Below are 24,708 nucleotides of genomic sequence, written 5' to 3'. Positions count from 1 at the left end.
GCCCTGGCCCAGAGCTCAGGGCGGTCCTCTCTGTCCAGTGCCCAGTTCCCTGATCTCATGGGTCTCAGCCAGATGCCACCTTGCTTGGCCCCGAGGTCACTGCTCCTCAAGAGAGGGCCAAGGGCCAAGCCCAGGAGGCCCTGAGAGCGGCCATGTTGGCTTCTGCCCTGGATGTATTCTCATAATCCTGTAATCACAGTGCCATGCTTGGCACCATGCCCCTCTGGGAACCTCCACTCCCTGACCTCAATTGTCCCCTTGCCCTTCCTGGGGAGGGGGAGCCAAGGACGGGAGCCCAGAGAAGTAGATGGCTCCCCACAAGGCTCAAAGGCCCTGCTCATACACCTCCCCCCTCCCAGGCTGAGGAGAGGCAAGCTATGGGAGGGGGTGACAAGCAGGACCTAGGCGTGTCCCCTTAGAGGGGCAAGGGGTGGAGAGGGCAGCAGCCTGGACCTCTGCTACCCGCTTGGGTGAGCAGCCCCAGATGTCAGTAGCTGGGGGCCTCCATTGGCCCCCCTCATCTGGGGCAGGCCAGAGGGTGGGGCCCAGGCATTCCTGTGGTTGGGAGCCAAAGCTGGAGGCCAATGGGGCTGAGGCAGCTGCTGACGCCACTGCCGACGCTAGGAGGCCCCTCCACACCCATCCTTCCCTCCCTCCTCCTCCTCCCGCCAGCCGAGAAAGCCGGTGGGGGCTGAAAGCAGCCGCAGGGAGGGCAGACTGGGGGTGTGGGGAGTTGGCGGAGGCCAGGACCAGCGCAGTGGTCAGCGGGGCTTAGCGGGGAGCGGGGGGAGGGCGGGGGCCGGCGGGATGCTGCCGCCACCGCGTTGATGCGGGGAGCCCTCGGATCCGGCAGGATGACAGGAAGGAGAGGTATGTGAGTGTCCCTGGCCTGAGTGTGTTATTCGGAAGGGGGCTGAGTGTGCAGGGGTGTGGTTTAGCTCATCCTTGTCACAAGATGCGTGTGCCCTGGACTGAAGATGTAGTTATTTGTGTGTGTGTTTCATTGTGTTTCACTATGTATGTGTAAGTGTGTCTCTGGGTGGGTATTTTCCTGTGTCTCCTATGGTGTAGTGTGGTGTGTGTGTTTGTGTGTGTGTGTGTGTTTGGTTTCACCCTCCCACCCTTTGATACTTCTCCTGAGATAGGCCCCCTGGGCAGCCCATCAAGGGTCAGACTAGGTCAGGGCCATGGGCCTCTGGCGGGGGAGGGGGGGCTGCCTCCTTTTTTGGCCAGCCTAGGCGCTGGCCCTGTCACTCCTCAGCAATGCAGCATCAGCCTCAGCTCTCAGCACCAAATTCCAGGCCTTGGGTGGTGGGAGGTGGCCCGAGGCCCCTCAGCCATTCTGGCCCCTCCCCGAAGCCTGGTCCAGGGGGAGATGGATGTGGGCTAGTGCCTCTTTACCCTGGTGGCCCAGGAAGCAGGCCCCTGGCTCCCCATCTAGGGGCTCTCCCAGCTCAGCCTGCCCCCCAGCCCCCCCACTCCACCCTGGACACACCCCTTAGCTGACTTCCTTCTCTGTCATCTGCCACCTTGACTGGTCTCTGATGGGGTTTCCCAACTCTGCCCGAAGGGCTATGGGCACCGTTGGACATAAGGAAGCAGGGAGGAGGCTGAGGCCAGCATGGGGGAGGACCCCAGAAAACAGATGTTGGAATGTTTGTGGCTAGAGACAGTCCTTGTCATAAGTCTTAGAGAAATCCTGGCTCTTTCTCTAGTAAGTGAGTGAGTGTGTGTGTGTGTATGTGTGTGTGTGTGTGTGTGTGAGAGAGAGATGTGTTTGTGTGACTCTCAAGGCCTCTTATTTCTTCGTCCCCTACTCTCCTTGGAGCATACCGTCCTACCCCCATCCATTCAGGACTCCCCTTGTTTGGTCCTCTCCCTTCAGTCCCCTTCACTGGTGTCCTGACTTCCCAGGGCTGCTGTAGCCCTGCCCTGTGGAACCTGTCCAGCTCTGCTTACCTGCCTCTGTCCCCGGCCAGGCCTACTCCCAGGATGCCTACCTGAAGGGGAACGAGCCGTATTCTGGAGAGGCCCGAAGCATCCCAGAGCCGCCCCCAATCTGCTACCCTCGCAAGACTTACGCCTCACCAGCCCGGGTTTCCACCTGGGCCACTATGGTGCCTGAGCCCCTCTCAGCACTTCCTAGTGACCCCCGGAGTCCTGCTGCCTGGAGCGACCCGGGATCCCGAGTCCCATCTGCTGCCCGCGCCCATCTGGACAACCCTTCCTTGGGGATGAGCCAGCCCCGCCCCAGCCCTGGTGCCTTCCCCCACCTCCCCTCGGAGCCCCGGATACCTCGTGCCTTCCCGGAGCCTGGCAGCCGAGTGCTCCCCAGCAGACAGGAGTGCCAGCAGGCCTTGTCACACTGGCTGTCGAACCAGGTACCCCGCAGGGCGGGGGAGAGACGGTGCCCCGCCATGCCCTCTCGGGCCCGCAGTGCCTCCCAGGACCGGTTGGAGGATGTGACTGCCCACCGCCAGTGGCCCTGTTCCACCTCCCAGGGTGCCTTGAGCCAGTTGGGCCAGGAGGGCTGGCACCGAGCTCGCTCAGATGACTACTTGAGCCGGGCCTCCCACTCAGCCGAGGCACTGGGGCCAGGGGCACTGGTGTCACCCCGCTTTGAGCGCTGTGGCTGGTCTTCCCAGCGTCCATCTGCCCGGACCCCTGCCTGCCAACCCAGGGACCTGCCCGGGCCCCAGGCCCTGCCCCCACCTGGTCTGCAGGGCCTGGATGATGTTGGATACATTGGGTACCGGAGCTACAGCCCATCATTCCAGCGCCGGACTGGCCTCCTGCACGCACTCTCCTTCCGGGACTCACCCTTTGGGGGGCTGCCCACCTTCAACTTGGCCCAATCTGCTGCACCATTCCTACCGGAGGCCTCTGAACCATCCAGGGTTATCCGGCCAGAACCCAGTGCCCGGGGCCTGGAGCCTCCCACCGAGGATCATCGAGAGGAGGTGGTCTTGAGGCAGAAGCCTCCAACGGGCCGCAAGATCCAGCTGCCCCCTGCAAGGCAGATGAACCTGGGGTTTAGTGACGAGTCCCCAGAGCCAGAGACTAGTGGGCGAGGGGAACGCCTGGGCAGGAAGGTGGCCCCTTTGGCCACTACTGAAGACTCTCTGGCTTCCATCCCCTTCATTGGTGAGTGGTGGTGCAGGGGGCTGTCTTGGGAGACTTGGTTGTCTGTGCCCTGTCGTACCACACCCACCTTTCACCACTGGTAAACTCTGGTTTGGATGCTGATGGGATCAGCCTATTTCTCTGTTCATCCATTCGTCCATCCATGCGTCCATTCTTCTTGTCCCCTCTTGCATTCTTCTGTCATCTTTCCATTCATTTACCCTTCGAACCATCTTTCCTCCTCCCTCCCTCCCTCTTTCCTTCCATCTATCTGTTTTTTCTTCTTTTTTTCCCTCGTTTCCTCCCTCCTTCTTTTCTTCCATTGATTCATCCATCCATCCACTTTTCCTTTCTCCCTTCCCTCCTCCCTTTTTCCTTTGCTCATTCATTCATTTAGTCCATCCTCCTTTTCATTCTCCTATCAGTCTTTTCTTTCACCCTTCTTTCCATCCACCCTCCATCCTTCCATCCATCCATCAAGTATTTGTGTCAGGCACTGTGCTAGGCTCCATGCTCTCCTGGAGTGTATGGTCCAACAGAGCGACAAATGATTAGATAAGAACAATCCAGTGGGATGGGTGTGTGATGGGAGTACAGGGAGCTCTAGGAGATGGAGAAGGGCCATATAGCCTAGACTGGGGCATGGTGGCCAAGGAGAGAATCCCAGAGAAAGGAGATTTTGGCTAAGCCTTGAAGAACGAGGAGTTAGCTAGGGGAAGAATGTCCGGGGAGAGAGACTAGAATATGCAAAGACTCTAAAGTGATAGCGGTAAGATGCCCTTCTGGGTCATCAGAATGGGTCCAGAGGAACCTTGTCAGATTCTGGGGAGTTCAGACTTTATCCTGAGGGCAGAGGAAATACTGAAGGCTTGCTGCTTCTAGAATGGAGGTTTGGTAAGGGAGAGTGGAGAGGCCGGGTGATTTTCAGGTTTTCGGCCCAGCTGGAGGGTGGTGCCTCACTTCCATTTGCGAATGAGAGGGAGTGGGACAGGAAAAGGTTTAGGGTTTGCTGAATATGAGGCACCTGTGGGAGCAGGATGGGCTGGGGGCTTGCGATAAAGATCAGAGGTCAGATCATGGGACCGGGAGCCAGAAGAGATAGTATTTGGAGCTGTGAGTGGTGAGCTGACTGTAGGGTAGCTAATGAGAGTGAGGGAGAGGAGACCCAGCCTTGGCCTCCCTGATCCAGCTTTCAGTTTGAATGAGCAGATGCAGCCTTAGTAGCTCCCAGTCTGAGGGGGATGTGAAGTCTTTACTTCAAAGTACTCCCAGTTTGAGAGGGATACATAGCTTCTGCCCTCAAGGAACCCCCAACTGATGTTGGAGATGGTCTTTATCCTCAAGAAGTTCCCAGGCTGGTGGGGGAGACACAGTCCCTGCCCTCAGGAGCCTGGTCTAAGGAGGATGGCCCAGCTCCTCACCAGGTGCCCTCGATGTGATGCGGGAGGCACGGGCTGAGCCTTTGTGACCACTGTCTGGTTGGTGGGGCACCTTTAGCTGTGGGCATGTTCTCAGCAGGGCCCTGGAGGACTTGAGGGGCCTTAGGGATGCAGTCTGGGCCTGGAGGCAAGGCTGGGGGTGGGGGGCCAGCAGGTTCAGCTTTCTGCCACCTTCACCCACCATTCCCTCCACTCGAGCAGATGAGCCTACCAGCCCCAGCATTGACCTGCAAGCCAAGCACGTCCCTGCCTCCGCTGTTGTCTCCAGCGCCATGAACTCGGCCCCCATCCTGGGCACCAGCCCATCCTCCCCAACCTTCACCTTTGCCCTGGGCCGCCATTACTCCCAAGACTGCAGTAAGTGCTCCTCACATCCTCAGCTGCACCTTCTCTTTTGCTGCCTGGTCCCCATTGTGTCTGTTGGGCCTGCTACCTGATGTCTTGCCTCTTCCGACTGGTTTCGGCTCCTCCTGGGGCTCCAAGGGGAGAGTCACCTCCTGGCCCTGCCCAGATGGGGAAGCCCCAAACCTGTGGCCCTGCTAACCCTGTGGCTCAATGTGGGTGGTTTTGCAGGCAGCATCAAGGCCGGCCGCCGCTCCTCCTACCTGCTGGCCATCACCACAGAACGCTCCAAGTCCTGCGATGATGGGCTCAACACCTTCCGGGACGAGGGCAGGGCTCTGCGGTGAGGACAGGGGTGGGGTCATCATAGCCACCTTGACGGGGCCGTGGCGGGGCTCCCAGTCCTGGGGTCCTTTAAACACCAGGGCAGTTAAGCTCCCTCCCTGGAAGGCCTCTGAGCCTTGGGGCTTGGCAGGCGTGTCCTGTTTTCCACATCCCTCACACTCGGTCCTCGCTTCCCAGGCGCCTGCCAAACCGAGTACCCAGCTTGAGGATGCTTCGAAGCTTCTTCACTGATGGGGTGAGTAGTATGCATCTGTGGGCAAGGGTGTCATAGTGCTGGGGTGGACCCTTGGCGTAGGGTCCAGGCCTAGAGCCTCTGTGATCTAAAATGGGCTCCTCTGTTTCCTGTCCTTTCCTTTCTCCCGGTACCCATTCGCCTTCATGTCATCCACGTGCCCTGCCCTCTTTTGTGGGCTCCGTCATCACTTAAACACACTACGCACCCTTCCCAGCCGAGGCCTTTGCGTTTGTCATTCCTCCATCTAGAATGCCCTTTCCACGCCCCCTCTAGCCACATGACTGACTTTTTTACTTTCTTCATGTTTTGTTTTGTTTTTTGGCCTTCTCTGAAATTTCAGCCTCTACCCCTGACATTTCATGCCTCCCTTCACTACCTTATGTTTTTCCCTCAGCACTTCTTAGGTTCTGTGATTGATACATCCATCTCCTTTCTTGCCTGTCTCCCAGCTAGAAATTAAGCTCCACCAGGGCAGGGAATTCATTTGGTTTGTTCACTGCTTGATCTCCATGACTACCTAAAACAGTGCCTGCACCAGGGAGGCACTTGGTCAGTATTTGCATGGTGTCTTCAGGGCACAGGGACTGTGGAGGGGAGGGGAGACACAGAGTTGAGAGTGATGGAGAAGCTAGAGTTTCCAGCCACAGAAACTGGGGAGACATAGTCAGTTCCGAAATGGCCTTAATTCTTTGATTATGGATGGACTGGAAAAGCCATCTTGATTTCAAACTCTCAATATCTTTGGTTTGCCTGACACCTTGATGATATCGTCACCTGGCTTATTCCTTATAACTTCCTCTGCTTACTTAACTCTCCCTTGACATGTTGCCTCTGTGGCTGGAGTCCTGTTGACACTATCACTTCCTCTGTTTAACTCTTTGTGGACATAACTACCTGCCACACTAACTAAATCTTTGTTGATGTTCCCACTTCCTCTGTTTATTTAACTCTATGTTGACACAATCACTTCCTCTGTTTCCTTAATTCCTTCAAGTCTATAAAATTAAAGGAGTCTCCAAATTGGCTATTTTGGTGTGGCGAGGCATGTGGTCTGCAGGTCAAAGCCTTCTTTCTGGCTTCCCCAGCACGTACGTCTCATGACCTCAACATAAATGATTCAGAGAGGGCAAGCAAGGCCTATGAGGCCACACAGCACAGCAGAGCCTAGCACAGGCACGCACCAGGCCTGTATGGCTGTAAGTGGTCCATGGGGTTCCTGAGATGCTGGCACTGCGGGAATCACCTTAAGTTGCCCTCTCTTGTCTTGCTGCAGTCCTTGGATAGCTGGGGCACTTCCGAAGATGCCGATGCCCCTTCTAAGCGACACTCAACTTCTGATCTCTCGGACGTGACCTTCAGCGATATCAGGAGAGAAGGGTGGTTGTATTATAAGCAGGTCCTCACCAAGAAGGGGAAGGTAAGATGGATGGAGGAATGAGATGAAGGTGAATGGAAGCTGAATCCAGCAGAACTCTTCAGCTTCTCACCCCACAGCCTCCGGAGCCAAAGAGAACCAGAACTGGCTGAGGCTGTAGCATGAGGGGTACAGGTTAGATGCTAGGAAGAACTTCCTGGGGGACCTAAGGAACCCATGGAAAAGAGGTGAGCCAGAGAGGAGGTCAGTGCTGTGAGATGGATCTGATCAAGTTATGCTTGAAATTCTGACAAAACCATCCCACAGTGATCCTTCTTTGGAAGATCCCCCCAAAATGGCCACTGGGGCTCATGGAAAACAAAGGAGCAAAGCCAGGGCAGTTCTCTTAGGGGAGCTTAGGCCCCAAAAGAAAGCAGAAGTCAGCCCTTTTAAGGCCAGCAAAGGTTTAAGTCTTTATCCTAAGGGCAACTTTCATGTGGCTTCTGGGGAGTGAATTAGAGAGGGCCCAAATGGGGGCAAGAAGACTGCCCCAGAGATCCAGGTGAGAGATGAAGGGGGCTTGGGCCTGAGGGTGGGGGGAGATAATCAGGGTCCAAATGGAAGAAGGTAGGGCCCTTGGTCCATGGATTATGAATCTCCAAATTCCAGGCCACGGTCATGTCTGAGGCGGAGAGAGGAGAGGCAGCCCCATCACTGTCCCTCCAAGCAGCCCAGGCAAAGCTGAGGAGAGCAGTTAGCATAACCCGGGCTTGTCTTTTGACTGTACCACGAATTGCTGGGGAAGCTTCGGTGACTCCCTTGCCTATGACTCAGTTTCCTCATCTGTAAATGGAGCTAATAATAATCCCTAGCTCATATGCCTATTGCTTAGGATTGCATGAGATAATCTAAGCAAAAGGGTTTACTCAGTGCCTGGCATGGGGGAGTTGCTGTTCTGCTTATTGCTGTCATTTAAATGTTCTGCCCTGCCTTCTCGGGGTCTTGTACCTGGGAAGAACATAAGTTTTGAAGTCAGATAAACTTGGAATTCCTGCCTAGCCACTTATCAAGCATAAGGCTTTGGGCAACTCCCTTAAGTTCTGGCCCCACTTTTCTGATCTATAAGATGGGACAATGTTATTCTACTCCCAGGGCTGAGAGTCAAGTGAGACGTGTCATCCAGGCAGGGCTGGCACTCATCCATGCCCCTATCCAGTCTGTGGATAATGACTAAGGGCCTGGCCTGCCCTGATTCTCAGTTGAGGTTCTGGGGATCTCGTGGTGAGGGAGCCAGGCCAGTCCTGCCCTGTCGGGGTTCATGATGAGTAGAAATAGCTCAGGTTGCATAACAGATACCAGTGCCTGACTACTATGATAGGGGCGTCCAGAGCAATAATATACAGCAGGTGCCTCTAGCCTCGGCGGGGTGGGTGAGACACGAATGGCGTATGAGAATCTACAAAGCTGGGACGGAGGGGAGAGGTCTGACAGGGGAGATGTGCTCCTGGATGGTCTGGAAGAAAGGTGGGAGGAGGTGCTGGGTGGCTGGGATCCAGGGCAGGAGGTAGAAGCCAAGTTGGGGAATTGGCTGCCTGCTCAAGGGCCTCATCACTCAGGGCAAGTCTTGGCAGGGATTTAAATGGGGGCGGGGGGTAGAAAGTATATGATCCCAGAAGGCAAGTGTTGCGTCTGTGACAGGAAGAGACAATGCCACCACCGCTGTTGTCCAGGTGAGCAAGGGTGGGGCCCTGACCAAGACTGTGGCATGGGGCCGAGGAGAGGGGACAGTTTAGAGAGATTCAAGGGGAAGGAAGGTTTGGGCTTGCCGATGGCTGGGAGGTGAGAGAGGATGAGGGAGGTGGTACTGGTTCCTGGGGTGCTCGCCTGGGCTGTGGGTGGTGGTTGATGGGATCCTCTCCTGAGCCACAGGCACTGGAGGAGAAGCCAAGAGGTTCCTTTGGGGCCTTGTAGAGTCTGAGAGTGGAGGTGTTCTGGGGACAGAGGCTCTGATGGTGTGGCACTCAGGAGGGAGGCCCACCTGGGGAGGGCATGTGTCCATCAGGATGTGCACGAGCACCTGCAGCCAGGGTTGAGAAGCACAAAGGGAGAGTGCAAGTTATAGGCTGTGCCTTGAGAGGAAGCAGGGGATGGTGGCCAAGGAGGAGAGCCAGAAAGATGGAGTAGACCTAGGAGGAGTGACCTAGGAGGGGCAGCCAGAGCCAGCTATTTGGCTGAGGAAGGGGAGCCAGGTGTGGTCAAACCCTACAGCCAAACATTTTAGCCCCTCGGAAGGCCTGTGAGAACTGCTACTTCTGCCGGCCAGGTAGTCTGTCCCCCAGCTCTAGGTGGGTCCTGGCAGCCCAGACACAGTGTCCTGGGCAGGGAGAAGAGCTGGCCCCTTCATGCTCACTGACTAGTTCTGGATGACAAGGGCTTCCACTCCCGTCCTGGCCAGAACCTGATTTTACTCATCCCTTTAGCCCTGTGGCCTGGGAGTTAGGAGAGGGATCCTCAAGTCAGCTTCAGGCCCTTGGTCTGTCTAGGGTCCTGACTGCCAGCCAGATGTTGTCTGCTCCTACAAGTCCAGCCTTTCCTGGGTGTCTTCCCCATCCCCCCAGTCTCTTTCAGAGACATTTACTGTCAGATGGTGGGGTGTGTGTGTGTGAGACATGCTCCTGCAGCCACAGACCCAGCATATGAGCTGGATGCAACCTTAGAGACCAGCTAGTTCACCTCTTATTTTACCAACAGGGAACACTGATGCCAGGGGAGGGATCTTGACTTGTCCAAGGTCACCTCCTGGTTCAGTCCCAAGGGACCACCCTTGTCACTACCTCACGGGAGCGTTCCACCAACCACCACCCACAGCCCACATTAAAATTCTCCTAGAGGGCCCTGCTGTCTCCTGCTCTGGATGATGCTGCTTAGGTCCCCAGATCTGTGGTGGGCAGGGCTCACGGCCAGCTGTGGCTGTGTTCACCTGGCAGCCACACAGTTTTCTCACCGGGTGTGCTCTGAGGGCAAAGGATCATGCTGGGTGTGGAGTAGCAGGTGGGCTACCTGCCAGAGGAAGGAGCCCTCAGTCTGAGATGGAGCCCCTGCCCTCAGGCTGCTGTGAGGATGATCATTCCATCTTTTCAGAAAATATTGATGAGAACTCACCTGTCCCTCTCGAGGCTCTAGGCTCTGGGCTGTGAGTGTGAGAGGACAGATAAGCTCTCTGCCCTCAGGATCTTACCATATATTGGAGAATTTCACAACCAGCATCACCCGAGATTGCAGTAAGCACTCAGGGAAAACGAACAGAGTGACGTGACTGCCTTTAAGTTGTGAGGATGGGGCAGCAGGGGGTGAGGGGGAGGCCCGCCCATAGGAAGAAAATGGTCACAGAAGGCCTCGATGATGAGGTGATGTTGGTGATATTTGAGCTCAGACCTGAAGGGCAAGAAGCGGGCAGCCCGTGAAGAAGCGAGGGAAGGGGCTCCAGGCCGAAGAAACGGCAAGTGCAGAGGCCCTAGGAAAGGAGGGGCTTGGCTTGTTCACTGGAGACGCCCCATGGCTTGACATAGTGAGGAAGAGGGAGGGAGAGAAGGTGGGTTTGGAGAGGGAGAGACCAGATCACAAAACCCTTAGATTTGATTCCCTGGGCAGTGGGAACCCATGAGAGGATTCTAAGCAAGAGAGAGACGTGACTTCGTTTACAGTTTGAAAGGATGGAGCCGCCGGGCGGAGAATGGATTGCAGGAGGCAAGAGTGGAGACTGGGCAGGTTTGTGCAGTTGTTCGGGCAAGAGATGTTGATGGCATGGACAAGGTAGTAGCAGGGGAAATGAAGACATTTTTGACATTTGGGAAGCAGAAGTTGTGACTTCCTGATGGGTTGGATGTCAAGGGTAAGGAAAAGGGAGGAGTCAAGGGCAACTTTCAGGTTTCTGGGCAACTGGGTGGATTTGCTGAGCTGGAAAAGATGGGGGTGGGGCAGTAGAGAACAGGTTTGATCATGAAAATCAAGTGCCCCATAGTGAGCAGTGCCTGTGGGCCATGCAAGGAGAGACTCTGTGCAGGGAGCAGGAGGTACAGGACCAGGACGGCGGGGGGCAGAGTGGGGCGCCTCAGGGAGATGCTAGGGCAGGGATGCACTGGAACTTAGCATCAGCAGCTAGGTGACGTCATAGGGGGGAGAGGAGTCCAGGACGAAGTTCTAGAGCTCCCCATCCTTTAGGGCAGGGTTCCAACCTCAGCTCTGTTGACACTTGGGGCTGGATGATCTGTGTCGTGGGGGCTGTCCTGTGCATCGGAGGCTGTTCAGCAGTAGACTTGGCCTCCACCTACTAGATGCTCTAGCACTTTCCCGGGTGTGACGACTGAAAATGTCTCCAGACAAAAGTCCCCTGGGGGTGATTCACCAGGGTTGAAAACCACCCTGGCATAGGAAATGATGGAAGGAAGGGAGGGAGAAGAGTGAGAAGAATGGAGTTAGGAGGAAAGCCACGGACCAGGGGTCCCGGATGCCAAGAAAGGGTTTGACGAGGGAAGGCATGGCCAGATGCTGCAGAGAGGTTAAGGAAAGGGCCGAGCAGGGCCAGGAAGCAGCCACAGGCTTTGGCAACATGGTGTGCCTGGGTGACCTCATGAGTGACTTCCTGGGAAGGGGTGCTATGTGGAGTTTTGAGCGAGAGGCAAAAAAGCAGGGAGAGCAAGTGTGGTTGACACTCCTGACCAGTTTTGCTATGAGGGAGAGCACATGTGGACTGGGATTGACTTTACAAGGACTTTTTCGTAAGGTGGCTCGTGCTGGGTGGGGCCTGGCTGCCCTCCCAAGGTCCCTGCTGGTTCTCTGGGGCATTGCCAACACCCGGTTAGTGCTGATGCTAGTATTTAAAGATGCTAGTACCCCCTGGGGGGTACTGAGAACGATGGGTACAGGTGTCTTGGCAAGTGAGGGGCTGAGAGAGCTGGGAGACTGTGAGCAGGAGGCTGCCCCAGGTTCCAGAGGCAGTGGAGCAGGGGGTCTCCTGGTGGCCAGTGGGGTGGGGGTTCCCACTACTGTCCACTGTCTGCAGCTCCTAGGGCCCTCTGGGCTCTGGGGGCAGGGAGGGCAGGCTTAGCCTCTCATACCCTCCCCCTCCAATCTCTCCCCCTTCCTCGTGTCTCCCTGCAGAAAGCGGGCGGCGGCCTGCGGCAGTGGAAGCGGGTGTACGCCGCGCTGCGGGCGCGCTCCCTCTTGCTGAGCAAGGAGCGGCGGGAGCCCGGGCCGGCGGCGGCAGGGGCGGCGGCGGCCGTCGCAGGTGAGGACGAGGCGGCGCCCGTCTGCATCGGCTCCTGCCTGGTGGACATCTCCTACAGCGAGACCAAGAGGAGGCACGTGTTCCGGCTGACCACCGCTGACTTCTGTGAATATCTCTTTCAGGCTGAGGATCGGGATGACATGCTGGGCTGGATCAGAGCAATCCGAGAGAACAGCAGGGCCGAGGGCGAGGTGAGGGCCTGGCCCAGCCCCGGCGGAGCCAGGGAGGCCAGGGCAGGCCCCAGGGCCACCTCTCACCTGCTGCGGACCTATCTTTACCACTCTGAGCCTCAGTTCCTAATCCATAAAATAGGCTGACAGGGATACACCTTACATCTGTACCCAACCTTGAATTTGGTGTGAAAAGAAAATGCACAGTGACTCACAGAGCACCCAGTGTCCTCAGTATGCCATGACTGGCAGTAATAATAACTGTGGGAATTACAGTAATTATTATTGTTATTGTTATGATTGCCTTGGGCAACTCTAACACCAAGAGGTCAGCTCCAGGCCAGCCTTGGCTTCTTGCTGCAGGTTCCGGGGGGAAGGGGGGTGTTGCGCGTCTAAGCAGTGTGTTACAGAATGAGGGGCCCCTGTGCCAGAACTGTGGCTGGCCCTTCTGACAGGGCTGGCCTGTCTGCAGGGACATGAACACATTGACCTTGGGAGGAGGCCAAGAGGCTTGGCCTTTGGCAGCAGGCAGCAGGGGTTGAGCCAAGGCTTTGGCAGGGACTTTGGGAGAATTTTAAAAATGATGCCCTTTCCTGGGCAGCTGCATTCCAGGCGCCTGGGCTGGGGTTTCCACCTCCACTCACCCCCTTTTATCCCCTCAGCACACCTGCACAAAATGATTTGGGGGTCCTGGGCTTGGGGCTCGGTCTAGGTGTGCACCTGTCCTTGCCACAAGTGGCGGGGGGAGGGCTAGTGCACAGCCTTAGGCCACAGACCCTCTTGCTGAGGATATACCCTCTCACTGAAGCAGGCTCTGTCTGCAGGACATTGTCTTTCCTCACTGCAGGGAGGAAAGGACCTGGAATCTGGGCCTTTGCTCTGGGAGGCCTGTCTGGGTATGTCCCTATCAGGACACTGTCAGGGGTCCCAGGTCACCTTCATTGTCACAATAGCTGTCCTTCAAAGGCCACCTCCCTGGGTCTTGGCAGGAGTACAGGGAGTGCTGTGTGCATAATTCTGCACCCCAAACCTGGACTTGCCATATTACATCCCCCCATGTTACTGCTGAGGAGACTGAGGCTCAGAGAGGCTAAGTGTGTTACCCAAGGTCACACAGCTGATGAGCGGTTGCTTGGGAGTCCAACCCTGGTCTTTCTTGCTCCAGGGTCTGTGCCCTCCAGTTGGCAGATGGAGGAGAGGGGAAGGGAGGCCAAGGCAGGGGTCAGGGATGAGCCCTGTGGCAGGCTGACTGTGGGCACTGATGGCATCTGCTTTCTCTTTCCCCTCCTTCAGGACCCCGGCTGTGCCAATCAAGCTCTGATCAGCAAGAAGCTTAATGATTACCGAAAAGTGAGGTGAGGCCCAGCTCTCATGGAGCAGTCCTGGCCATGCAATGGGGCAGAGGTTGTCCTCCTGGTTCACCTCCAGGCTAGAGGACAGCCCCTGAGTTGCCATCTGCTTTGGACAGAGAGGGTGGACATGAGGCCTCCAGGGATAAAGGGGAGGTCCAAAGTGGGGAGAGGCCAGGGCAGGTGGCATGCTGTGTCACTCAGATGAAGACCCCTCTTCTTCTCCTCTTCCTATACAGCCATAGCTCTGGGCCTAAAGCTGATTCTTCCCCCAAAGGCTCTCGTGGCCTGGGGGGCCTCAAGTCTGAGTTCCTCAAACAGAGTGCGGCACGTGGCTTCAGGACTCAGGACCAGCCTGCAGGAAGCAAGGGTAAGAGGTGGCTGCTAAGGGGGTGATATGCATGGAGGTGGGAGGGTGGGGGTCCTGGTCGTCTGCATGGGAGGAGGGCCTGTGAGTGTGTGTGTGCATGCATGTGTGTGTGTGTGTGTGTGTGTGGTGTGTGTGTATCTCTGTGGGTGTGTCTGTCCACGTGCGTTTGCTTTTAGGGTCTCAGGGGCTTGAAGGGCCTGGAGTCGATTTCCCTCTAAGACATCTCTGCTGGGTAGTGATCCACTCTCTGCCGTATCCCTTCAAGGGACAGGAGGTTTGTCCTCTCTGGAGGCAGGCTTTTCCGTCTTCACACACTTTTGGCTGTTAGAAAGTTCTTTCTTTGGCTTAACCAGAATCTATGGTTTTCACCTTGTTGTGTTAGCCTTGGAGGCCACACACAAGTCTTTACATTATTCTGAGGCCTCTCTCCCCTGGAGTGAACACCCTCATCCCTCCCGCCTTTGTACTTGGGATATAACTTCCTATCGGCCCTCAGCATCTCGGTGACTCTCTCATGGAGTCCCCACATGTCCAAACACATGTGGATGTGGCGGGTGAATGTGGCTACTTGGCTGCTGCCCCTCCCCTAGCCCAGCTTACTCTGGCCCTCTCTGCCCACCCTCAGATGACAGTGTTGCCATCCCCAAAAGCCCCTGGGGCATCAATATTATCAAGAAGAACAAGAAGGCAGCCCCCAGGGCGTTTGGAGTCCGGCTCGAGGAGTGCCAGCCAGCCACAGAGAACCAGGTAGGTCCCGCCACAGTGTAAAGCAGGCAGAAAAGAGGGCACAGAAGTCAGAGCTGCAAGGGACTTTGGAAGTAGCTGTCCTCCTCTCCTTACAGACACAGCTGGGAAGCCCAGGAAAGGAACAGCGCTGCTGAGGCAGAGCCCAGATTCTCTGACCCCTTCTCAGACCAGAGCAAGGCTTGGGTGTTATTTCTAGGCCTGAAACTGGAGGCAGCGAGGGCCTTTGTCCCCCCATAGGGTTCCTGGCAGCAGCTGGGCCTTGCATTGTCCTCATCTGGGCCTTCTATTTCCTCCGGCCCACTGGTGGAGAATGCTGCCCTCACATTCTCTAACATTCCCACCTGCCTGTGTCCCTAGCTCGTCCCCCTGATCGTGGCTGCATGCTGTCGCATCGTGGAGGCTCGGGGACTGGAGTCCACGGGCATTTACCGAGTGCCAGGCAACAATGCAGTGGTGTCTAGCTTGCAGGAGCAGCTCAACCGTGGGCCTGGTGACATCAACCTACAGGATGAGGTGGGTGCAGCTGGTGGGGTGCTGGGGAGAGGGCTGAGGTGGTGTGTGTGTCTGTTGTGTTCATTGTACCCTGAGATGTGCTGGGCACCACTGGGGATAAGCATCACCTTAGCAGAGGCTGAAAGATAGATGCAATCATGGCCTGGGGAGCCCTGAGGCAGAGGCTTGAGGGCAACAAGAGTTTTGGGCCTTAGGATGAGTAGAGTTCACTAAAAGCCAGTGAAAGCCAGGATAGGGCATTCCAGGCAGAAGGAATGGCCCTGGCAAAGGCATGAACTCTGAAGGTTTGCTGCCGTTCAATGCACCTTCTCTGTAAAAAGCCAGGTAATAAATATTTTAGGCTTTGATTATCATATAGTCTTTGTTGCATACCTTCTTCCTCCTCCTCTTTCTCTCTTTCTTTCTTTTCACAATCTTTTAAAAGTATAAGATCCATTCTTAGCTCAAGGGCCATGCAAAAACAGACTGCTGGGTGGATTTAGCCTATGGGCTATGGTTTGCAAGTCCCTGGCTTAGAAGAGGGAAAGTATATGGTATTTTCTGGAGCAGTCAGCAATTTGGGGGACTGCAACACAGGAATAGAAGAAGCTAATCGGATGAGATGAGACCAGCTCATTGAAGGGACATGACAGCCACACTTAAAAGAGTTTTCAGCAGGGCCAGTGTTTCTCAGATTATGTTTTCCAGAAGCATAAGTTTCCCCAGAGGTGCTGTGGGAGACCAGGGCCAGGTCAAGACCCCCCCATCTGTGCTTGAATTAGAGAAACCTCTCTCTATTGGGTTTTCGTATACGATTTCATTTGACAAAAGAGGCTGCTGAAAAAGAGGTTTTTGGAAAACCATATATCTGGGCAGTGAAGTCCCATGAGTCACATACCGTGAAGCCTCATGTGATACATGACAGTCTTCCTGCCCTTAGGAAGGGAATGGGGAGAGAAGTATGTGTGAAATCGTGGGCAAGAGAAAAGGCTGATCTCTCATGAGGACCAGATTGTGTGATGAGGAAGGAGAAGATGCTGAGGGCTGGAGCAGATGGTAGGTTTGAGTTTTCGAATCTTTGAAGGATGAATAGGAGAGAGCAGGTGGACAAGAAGGCAGCCCAGGCAAGGCACGATGGGATTTTCCAAAATCCCAGAGAAGAATCTGAATGTCAGGACAGAGAATGAACCTACCACCTGGGCTCGGCCCAGGGCAGGGAAGAGAGGGATTTTCATGGCTTCACTGAAGCCTTTGACCTTGATCTAATGGAATAGTGAGCCTTTGATGATTCTTCAGCTGGAAAAGCATAAATGAGAGTGAGGTTTGAGAAAGAATAGTGCTTTAGCTTATACCTAATGGATATGAATGAGGAAGGCCCTGAGCAGGAGTCTAGGAAAGAAATTACTGATATATTGGAAGTGCAAGGGGTCAGGAGGACTCAGTGGTCCCAGGGGAATAAGGAGGATAGGAGAAGCTCTAGGAGTTGGTTGCATGAGAGAGAGGAAGGATGGGCAAGAATTTGAACTAGGGGCTGGTTCTATCTATCCCTGGAAGAAATTAGGGTATAGGACAGGAGAGGGAGGCTGTGTCAGGTAGTGGCCCCATTGGATTTGAGTTGATGGTACGTTACTCACATGGGTGTGATGGCATAATCAGGCACTAGACCAGGAGTGGCCTGGAGAGTGGGCATGGGGTCATACTGGGGCATGGAGGTAAGTCGATGGAGGGAGCTGCTGTTCAGAGGGAGGGTGGGCACCAGGGATACGAGGGAGAGGCTCTGAGCGGGCAGAGGGAGAGGGGAACTCAGGTGAGGATGGAGATGAGGGGAGATACTTGCACATAGGAGGAGTCAAGAAGGACAGGACAAGGCCTTGGGTTTGGCAGCTGGGAGATGAGAAGAGCCCATACATCAGGGCCAGGGGATAATGGAGGGAGGTGTGCAGGTGCTGCATTGGGTAGGGGTAAAGTATGCACCAAAGCACATTATCTGGGCCTTAGGAGGGAGAAGAGAGCCCAGGGTGTGGGTGTGCAAGTGTATTGAGTGTGTGTGGTTTTGTCTTACACATCAGTGGTGTCATTTGTTGTTGGGGAGGGAGGGTGCTGGAAGTTAAGCATTGTTTGCAGGGTGAATCTAATTTCTCTTGAGCCTGTAGGGAAGGTAGTATATTTTGATAGTCGGGCGTTAAGCTATGGATTCATTGTAACAAGCATGTATATTGTTGAGTTGTGTGTCTTTGAAGTTGCCTGTCTCTGTTGAGGCTCGGTTGAGGCTACTAGGTTGCTTTCTGAGCGTGAGTTACTCTGAACAGTTCCCACAAGGGTGTTATCCTTGACTTTGTGCAGGGTGATGGTGCCCCCTGGTGGACAAAGAGAAAATACCTCGGCTGTTTTTTATTCATTCTGGTATTCAACATTTATTTACACCAGTTTTCTTAACCTTGACACTTTGGACAGATTAATTCTTTGTTGTGGGAGGTTGTCTGTGCATTGGAAGAAGTTTAGCAACATCCCTGGCCTCTTTCCACTACATGCCAGGGCTGCCGCTCCCCCATCCTGCTGTGAATCAAAATGGTTCCAGACATTGCCAAATGTCCCGGTGGGGCAGAATCGCCCTGGTTAAGAACTACTGACTTAGACCTTTTAAGTGCCAGGCTAACAGAGCTAGCTGGGTGATAGAAACACAGTGGGAAATAAGACAGATAGGGCCCTGCCACCCATGGAGCTTACAGTTCCAACGCCAGGGAGATAGGCAGGAACAAAGGAACGAATGTGTACAATAATGACATTGTGGTAAGTGCCGTGGAAGAAACGAAGTCAGGGCTGTGACAGAGCAGCGGCAATGATGGCCACTTTAGCTGTGACAGTCAGAGCAGGCCTTTCTGAAGAGGTGATGTTTAGACAGGATGAGGAGCCAGCCATGTGGAGGGCAGGGTGCGGAGAGTTCAGAGCACAGTGCGAAGGGCCTGAGACAGGAAGGCACCGGGCATGAACACGTGCTATGTCAGGGATGGAGGTGGGGGTGGTCTAAGGATGACTTTCCGATAAATGGAGAGCACTGAGAAGCAGGATCTGGCCCTACCAGGCACAATGGAAGTCTAATGGGCAGGCTTGCATGGGGGTGAGTTTCCCTTACTTCTGTCCCTCACAGTGCCTGAACCAAAGAAGGCACCTGGTACTTTCTGTAGGTGGCAAATGCTGGAGCTCATGGGGCTGGCTGGAGCAGAGAGAGGCTGGGGCCAAGTGGCCTGGGGGCTAGGACCAAGCTGGGGACTCTGTTCTGCTGTCCCCAATGAATCTTCTTAGTGCAGAAATCCCCCTGGTCTGGGAAGAGCTTGGCATGAGTGGATCCCAGGAAGGGCCTGGGCTGGGCTGGGCTGAGCTGGACTGGACTGGACTAGCACGGAGGCATGGGCACGTGGGCCGGGCCTAGGCTGGCCTGGGATCTGGGGACTGGGGTTTTGGGTACCTGGGGACTGGGGTTTTGGGTACCTGGCCTGCCTGTGGCCTAACATCTTTGCCCTCTTCCCAGCGCTGGCAAGACCTCAATGTGATCAGCAGCCTACTCAAGTCCTTCTTCCGAAAGCTGCCTGAGCCTCTTTTCACTGATGGTGAGTAGGAACTCATGGAGGATGGGAGGAGGGACACCTGTCTCTCCTGCGCTCTGACCGCTTTTTAAATTGAGTTTGTTGGTTTTACTTTTTAGGTGTTTATTTTAATACAAAAAATATATATACTTGTAAAAAAACAGATAGTACAGGTACAAATAAAGTAAACACAAAAGTCTGTCATTCTCCCACTCTGTCTCCTGAGGTTATACTAACATTCTGAGCATTTCCTATGTGCCAAGCACTACTCCCTACAACTCCAGGAAGTAGGTACTGTCATCTCCACTTAACAGATGAGGAAACTGAGGTACAGAAAGGTTAAATGACATGCCCAAAGTCTCATAGGTTGTAAGTGTTGGAGACAGAACTTGGTCCCAGGCATCTGGCTCCAGAGCCCAGCTCTTGACCATTTGCCGAGACACTTATTCCCAACCTGTCGTGTTTCCTTCCAGACCCTCTGACACTATGACAGAGACACACATGCACACATAGGGTCTGGAGTTGGGTGCGTTCAGTGGTATACTGGTAAATATTAACATCTGGCTCTCCAGGAAAAAAGCTTTGATCTGTAGCATGTTCCAATTTCCACAGTATAAATAAATATCTTCCATCATGGCTGATTTCAAGCCACTGATATGCTGTCACCAGCACGGAGCTGGGAAGAGATGAATGCAGTTGACTCTCAGGAGCCAGTGTAAGCGGACGCCAGCCCACTACTGGTTGGGTGATCTTAACAAGGGAGGCTTGTTATTTTGAGATTCATTCATGTCAGTACAAAGAGCTCTACCTCATTCTTCTTTTAAATCCACCACATAGTATTTCATAGTCTGAATGGACTACGGTTTGTCTAATCACTCCCCTATCGATGGATATTTAGGTTGTCTTAAAATTTTTGGTATTATAAAACGCATTGCAATGACTTTTCTTGAGTGTGTCCCTGCACGCCTGGGTCATTGTTCTCAGGTAGAGTCCTAGATGGAAAATTGCTAGGCCAAAGTCCTGAACATTTCTGAAAGCTAATGTCAAGTGGCTCTCTGAGAAGCAGGCCCTAGTCCACGCCCCCTCGAACAGTGTAAGAGAGCGCGGCCTTCTCCCCATTGCCGTCAACATTGAATGTTATCAATATTTTAAACTTTTGCTAATCAGATAGGGGAAATGGCATTTTATTATTGTTTTTATTTTCAATTTCCTCATTACTAGAGAAATTAACTATCTTTTCATTAGTTTATTGTTCTTTTCTCTTTTCTCTGTAATGGCCTGTTTGGACTCTATGCCCATTTTTCTATTGGCTTGTCTGTCTTTTTTCATATTGATTTGTAGGAGACAAGCTTTTGTATATTGTGGATATTCATTTTTGGTTAGTTTTTGCAAATATTTATCTTGGTCCTCCATTTGCCTTTTAACTTTTCAGTAGAGAAATTGAAAACAGTTATTTTAAGTGTCGTCAAAGCTGTTAATCTTTCGTGGATTCTGCATCTCATGTTTAGGAAGTTCTTATGATGATAAAACTGTTTTCTCAGTTTTTCTAATATTTTCATAATTTTCCTATTTGGCCCTGTAATGCAGTTAAATGTGTATGATGTTTGTTAGAACAAGACAGCTAATTGTCCCAGGGACCTTTACTGACGCCTTCACCCTTCCTCGCTGATTCGAAGGGCTGCCTTTATCATGTAGTAAAGATCCACATGGCCTGGTTCCCTCCTTTCTGCCCCTGTCCTCGCTCAGCTTTCCCTACCAGTTCCACTGCTTTACCTGTGCCGTCTTTTCAGTGTGTTTCGATCTCTGATAGGGCAAATCCTCCCCCATCGTTCTTCCTTTAAAAAATATTCTTGGCTGTCCTTATGCATTTACAGATGGATTTTAGAATAAACTAACCATGTTCCATTTTAAAAGTTCCCCATGGACTTCTGAAGGGAGCTGGGGGAATCCTGACACAGGTGAGGTGGAGTGTCTGGAGGCTGAAAGGCCCCTGTCTTTCTAAGTAACCTCTTTGACCTCATGGTAGTCTTGTCCTGGAGAATGGTGCAAGGACTCCTTTTCCAATATTAGCATTTAGCTCAGGTTTTATTTCTTCTCAAATGAACACCCAGGTCAGGTGCACACTTGAGTACACCTGTGGTGGGTTTGGTCACATGAACACAAGGCCACGAAGCCCCCCGAAACTGGAACAGCGTGGGACTCCTCGGCCAGCCAGGGCTGTCAGCCTGGAAGCCGCCCACCCTGAAAGTGGAAGAAGGGGCTGCCTCCTCTTCTCTAAAGGGTCTTCACTGTGTTCTAGACAAATACAATGACTTCATTGAGGCCAATCGCATTGAAGACTCGAGGGAGCGGATGAAGACGCTACGGAAGCTGGTAAGGAACGAGAGATGCTGTTAGGAAAAATGCAGACTGGACTGGGAGAGCACCACTGCCCCAGAGGCCCAGAGGCCCAGATTCCAGTGCCACCAATTCTCTCTGTGACTTTGAGAAGCTCTTCTCCACTCTGGTCTCAGTTTCTCCATCTGTACAAGGGGGTCAGTTAGAGGGTGGATTACAGGCCCACTAGGATATGGCATTGAGAGCCCCCTTGGGGTGTGGTGGACAGGGGGAGGCCATCACAGCTTGGTCACATGCCCCTCTCTCTCCCACCCAGATCCGGGACCTCCCAGGACACTACTATGAAACACTCAAATTCCTCGTGGGCCATCTGAAGACCATTGCAGACCACTCGGAGAAAAACAAGGTTAGCCGGGGCTCTGGCATGGAGTATCAGGGAGGGAAGTACACCTGGGTCTCCTTGGCACAGTCTGAGCTCCTCAGGATCGAATGCTCTCAAGCCCCTCTAAACACACCCTCCTCCTTAAAGGTCACTCTATCTCCCCCGCACCCCTACGTGCTGGTTAGTGCTTCTCCCCAGAAAGCTGTCTCCTGAGTTCCTGAGAGTCTTCCAGAGGCCCAGCGCCACAGTCCCCTGTGGCACATGGAAATCCGTGCTCTGATTTAGCTAGAATCCCTTGCATTGCATTTCCCTAATCACACCTCTTAGATCTTCCGGTTCTGCCGTGAGAAAAATGAAGGGAGCCTATAGGATTTCTCTTAATCTCTTGGAATGTGCTCTAGACCCCACCTCTGGGATCTCCCATTGCTAGCACAGTATGGGTGTGCAGATTAGGCACTGCCTGTGGCTGCCAGGCCTGAGGGTGAGCAGGGCTGAAATCTCGCTTGTGCTCTACTTACCAGGCACCTCCATGCTCATGCAAGGAGGTGTTCAGCCCCTAAGCTAGGGACAGCCCAGGATGTGATTGAGACAGGGGCCTGAGGGACTCTGAATGGGGAAGGCCTGGGGGACTGGAATCAGGCTCACAGGGTTATTGATGCTGACCTGCTCCCTCCACTGCCCAGATGGAGCCCCGTAACCTGGCCCTAGTCTTTGGGCCAACACTGGTGAGGACGTCAGAGGACAATATGGCGGACATGGTGACCCACATGCCTGACCGTTATAAGATTGTGGAGACGCTGATCCAGCATGTGAGTAATCGCCCCAGCCAGGACGTGTTCTCCTGGGTACCTTGCTCCTGCTTGCCTGGGTGGGTGTGCTCATGGAAGGATGAAGTAGCTTAAGAAAATGCTCCTGGGGTGGTGAATGCCCTTCAGAAGCAACAGGCTGTGTTTCAAGGCCAAACAGGAAGTGATCCTAGAATCCTGTTGTTCTGGGATGTCACATCCCCAGCAGGAGAATCAGGAGGTCCCTGAGCTTCCAAGATGTCCATGAGGTTCAGAGGGAGGAGGAAGATCTGAGAAGGAGCTGTTGGGTTGGAGAGTGGAAGTGGTGAAGGCAGAGGTGCCTTCAGAAGGTGGCCCCCAGGAGAGGTGACCTGGCGTAAACAGGCAGAGACAGGTGCAGAACAGAGGAAGAGCTCTCTCCTGCAGGCCCCACTGAGGCTTGAGGAAGGAAATGGTGATGCCCGGGCTAGGGCAGGGCCTGGCATGGGCTGAGGCAGGATTCTGCAATGGTGCTGCGTGTCTTGGGTTGGTCACCTCCTTTCTCTTGGCTTCACGGAGGCCTCGAGTCCTGTGTTTCTAAGGATTCTTGTTATCTGTCCATGAAGGGATGAGAACCAAGTAACCAGCAGAGGGCGCAGGAGGCCTTTTTCTTCCAGAGCCAGACCCAGGGCAGCACTGACCCCTTCTGGGACACTCAGGGTTTTTTTTTAATAACTCTTAGATTTTCCATTTCCAAATTTTGGTATGGACCATAGTCCAGCCCACAAAATACAGAACCAGATCCCCTCCTGCCAGGAGAAATAAGATTGGCAGCTGGTCAGAGGAAGTGGAGGGAGCCTCAGCTTCCTGCACCTCATAGGCACTTTAAGGGAAGGGATACTAGATCACATTACTCCATTTTATAGATGAGGAAACTGGGGCACAGAGAGGCAAAGTGACTTGCTCAAGGTCACACAGATAATAAATGTCAGTCCCAGGACTGTAACCTGGATCTGTCTGACCAAAGCCTGTGCTTTCCTCCCCACTTACTTGAAGGGCAGATTCTGTCCTAGAGCGAGGGAGGCTGGCCAGGGTCAGTAAAATGAGGAAGTGAGGCCAACTTTGGTCATGCTGACTGGCTTCATCTGCTTGTTTCCTTCCTTTGCTGCGTGATCAGGGCTCTAGGCTATAGCAGGTGGCATCGTGGCCTGTTTTCAACCTGACAGGGACCACTGGCCTGGACGCCCACTCCAGACTGTCAGAGAGGCCAGGGCCACTGGGCAGTGTCAGGGATCGTGGTGAGGCCTTGGTCTGGGGAAGCTTATCTCCCTTAGAAAAGATCAGCTCTCCAGCCCAACAGGGAGCCCCTACCACAGGAACCCAGAGTGTATGCTGCGGGGTGGGGGAGTAGGGAAGAGAGGGAGGCTGGCCCCATGGCTCCCAGAGAAGTTCCTAGAAGCTTGAGGCCTGTAATCAGCTGGGGTGTCAGGAATAGCAGCCTTCAGGGAGAAAGGAGGCCCAAAGTATGTCTACTTACTCTCCCCCAGACCCCTGAAGGGAGGCCCCAGCCAATGGCAGGCCCTCCTCTGGGCGGGGTTAGGGAGCTGTCTCATTCACAGGTGTATTACTGCACTGAGCCTAGTGCTTGGCAGATAGTAAACACTCAGTGTTTGTTGAATGAATAAATGAAAGCATTGCTATTGAGGTCATGCCAGTCTGGGCTCTCCCACACAGGAGTTCATTCCTGGGGACTAACTGAGCTGGCAACCCTCCCTTCTCCACCTCCTTGGCATTTGATCATAATCATCCCTAGATGGTTGTTGAGGGAATGAGCTGTCCCCTCTGCAGGCCCCTTAGCCCCCTGCCCCATGTTTGCTGGGGTCTGCCCAGCCCAGAGACTCTGTAGCAAGGGATTGATATAATCAGGAGCCCAGGCAGGGTCAGACTTGTGGCAGAGACTGCTCTGGCTCTGAGCCCCTGGCAAGTCAGTGGATGGCAAGAGATAGTGGGTGACATGATCTCCCTCTGGGAGTTCCAGCTGAAGCCATCACCTGGCCCCCCCTGCCTGGGGCTCCTGTCATCTGTGGAACCCTTGGACGGCAGAGCTGAAAAGGGCCTTAAGGCATCAGACCTGTGCTTTCATAGTATGGGAGGTAGAAACTGAGGCCTGAAGAGGAACAGTGACTTGCCCAGGGTCGCAGAGCAAGGCGATGACAGAATGGAGATGAGCATACCCAGCAAGTCACCAACCAGCTCACACCTATGTTTACTAAGTCAATTGGAACTCAAACAAAGACCTTGTCAAGGCATTTGTTCATTTATTCATTCAGCAAATGTGATGATACCTACTATGTGTACACTGGCATTTCTCAGCGTTGGCACTAATGA

At 53.9% G+C, this 24,708-nt stretch overlaps 1 protein-coding gene across 1 annotated transcript in view; it reads left to right on the top strand.

Moving 5' to 3' along the window:
• Positions 1-24,708, top strand: part of ARHGAP23 (Rho GTPase activating protein 23) — a 46,154-nt gene that overhangs the window by 11,545 nt on the left and 9,901 nt on the right. The window contains exons 7-20 of the mRNA XM_039873797.1: positions 1,980-3,144; positions 4,764-4,919; positions 5,136-5,247; positions 5,427-5,484; positions 6,758-6,901; positions 11,999-12,316; positions 13,589-13,650; positions 13,884-14,014; positions 14,640-14,761; positions 15,119-15,274; positions 18,783-18,861; positions 21,137-21,210; positions 21,491-21,580; positions 22,240-22,365. Coding sequence (XP_039729731.1) covers positions 1,980-3,144; positions 4,764-4,919; positions 5,136-5,247; positions 5,427-5,484; positions 6,758-6,901; positions 11,999-12,316; positions 13,589-13,650; positions 13,884-14,014; positions 14,640-14,761; positions 15,119-15,274; positions 18,783-18,861; positions 21,137-21,210; positions 21,491-21,580; positions 22,240-22,365 — 2,793 coding nt within the window. The remainder of the gene's footprint in view (positions 1-1,979; positions 3,145-4,763; positions 4,920-5,135; positions 5,248-5,426; positions 5,485-6,757; positions 6,902-11,998; positions 12,317-13,588; positions 13,651-13,883; positions 14,015-14,639; positions 14,762-15,118; positions 15,275-18,782; positions 18,862-21,136; positions 21,211-21,490; positions 21,581-22,239; positions 22,366-24,708) is intronic.

This window comes from Pteropus medius, unplaced genomic scaffold, assembly GCF_902729225.1.
Source record: "Pteropus medius unplaced genomic scaffold, Ma_sr-lr_union100, whole genome shotgun sequence".
Lineage (NCBI taxonomy): Eukaryota > Metazoa > Chordata > Mammalia > Chiroptera > Pteropodidae > Pteropus > Pteropus medius.
Note: the sequence above shows the minus strand (reverse complement) of the source record. Positions and strands in the feature narration are given on the sequence as shown.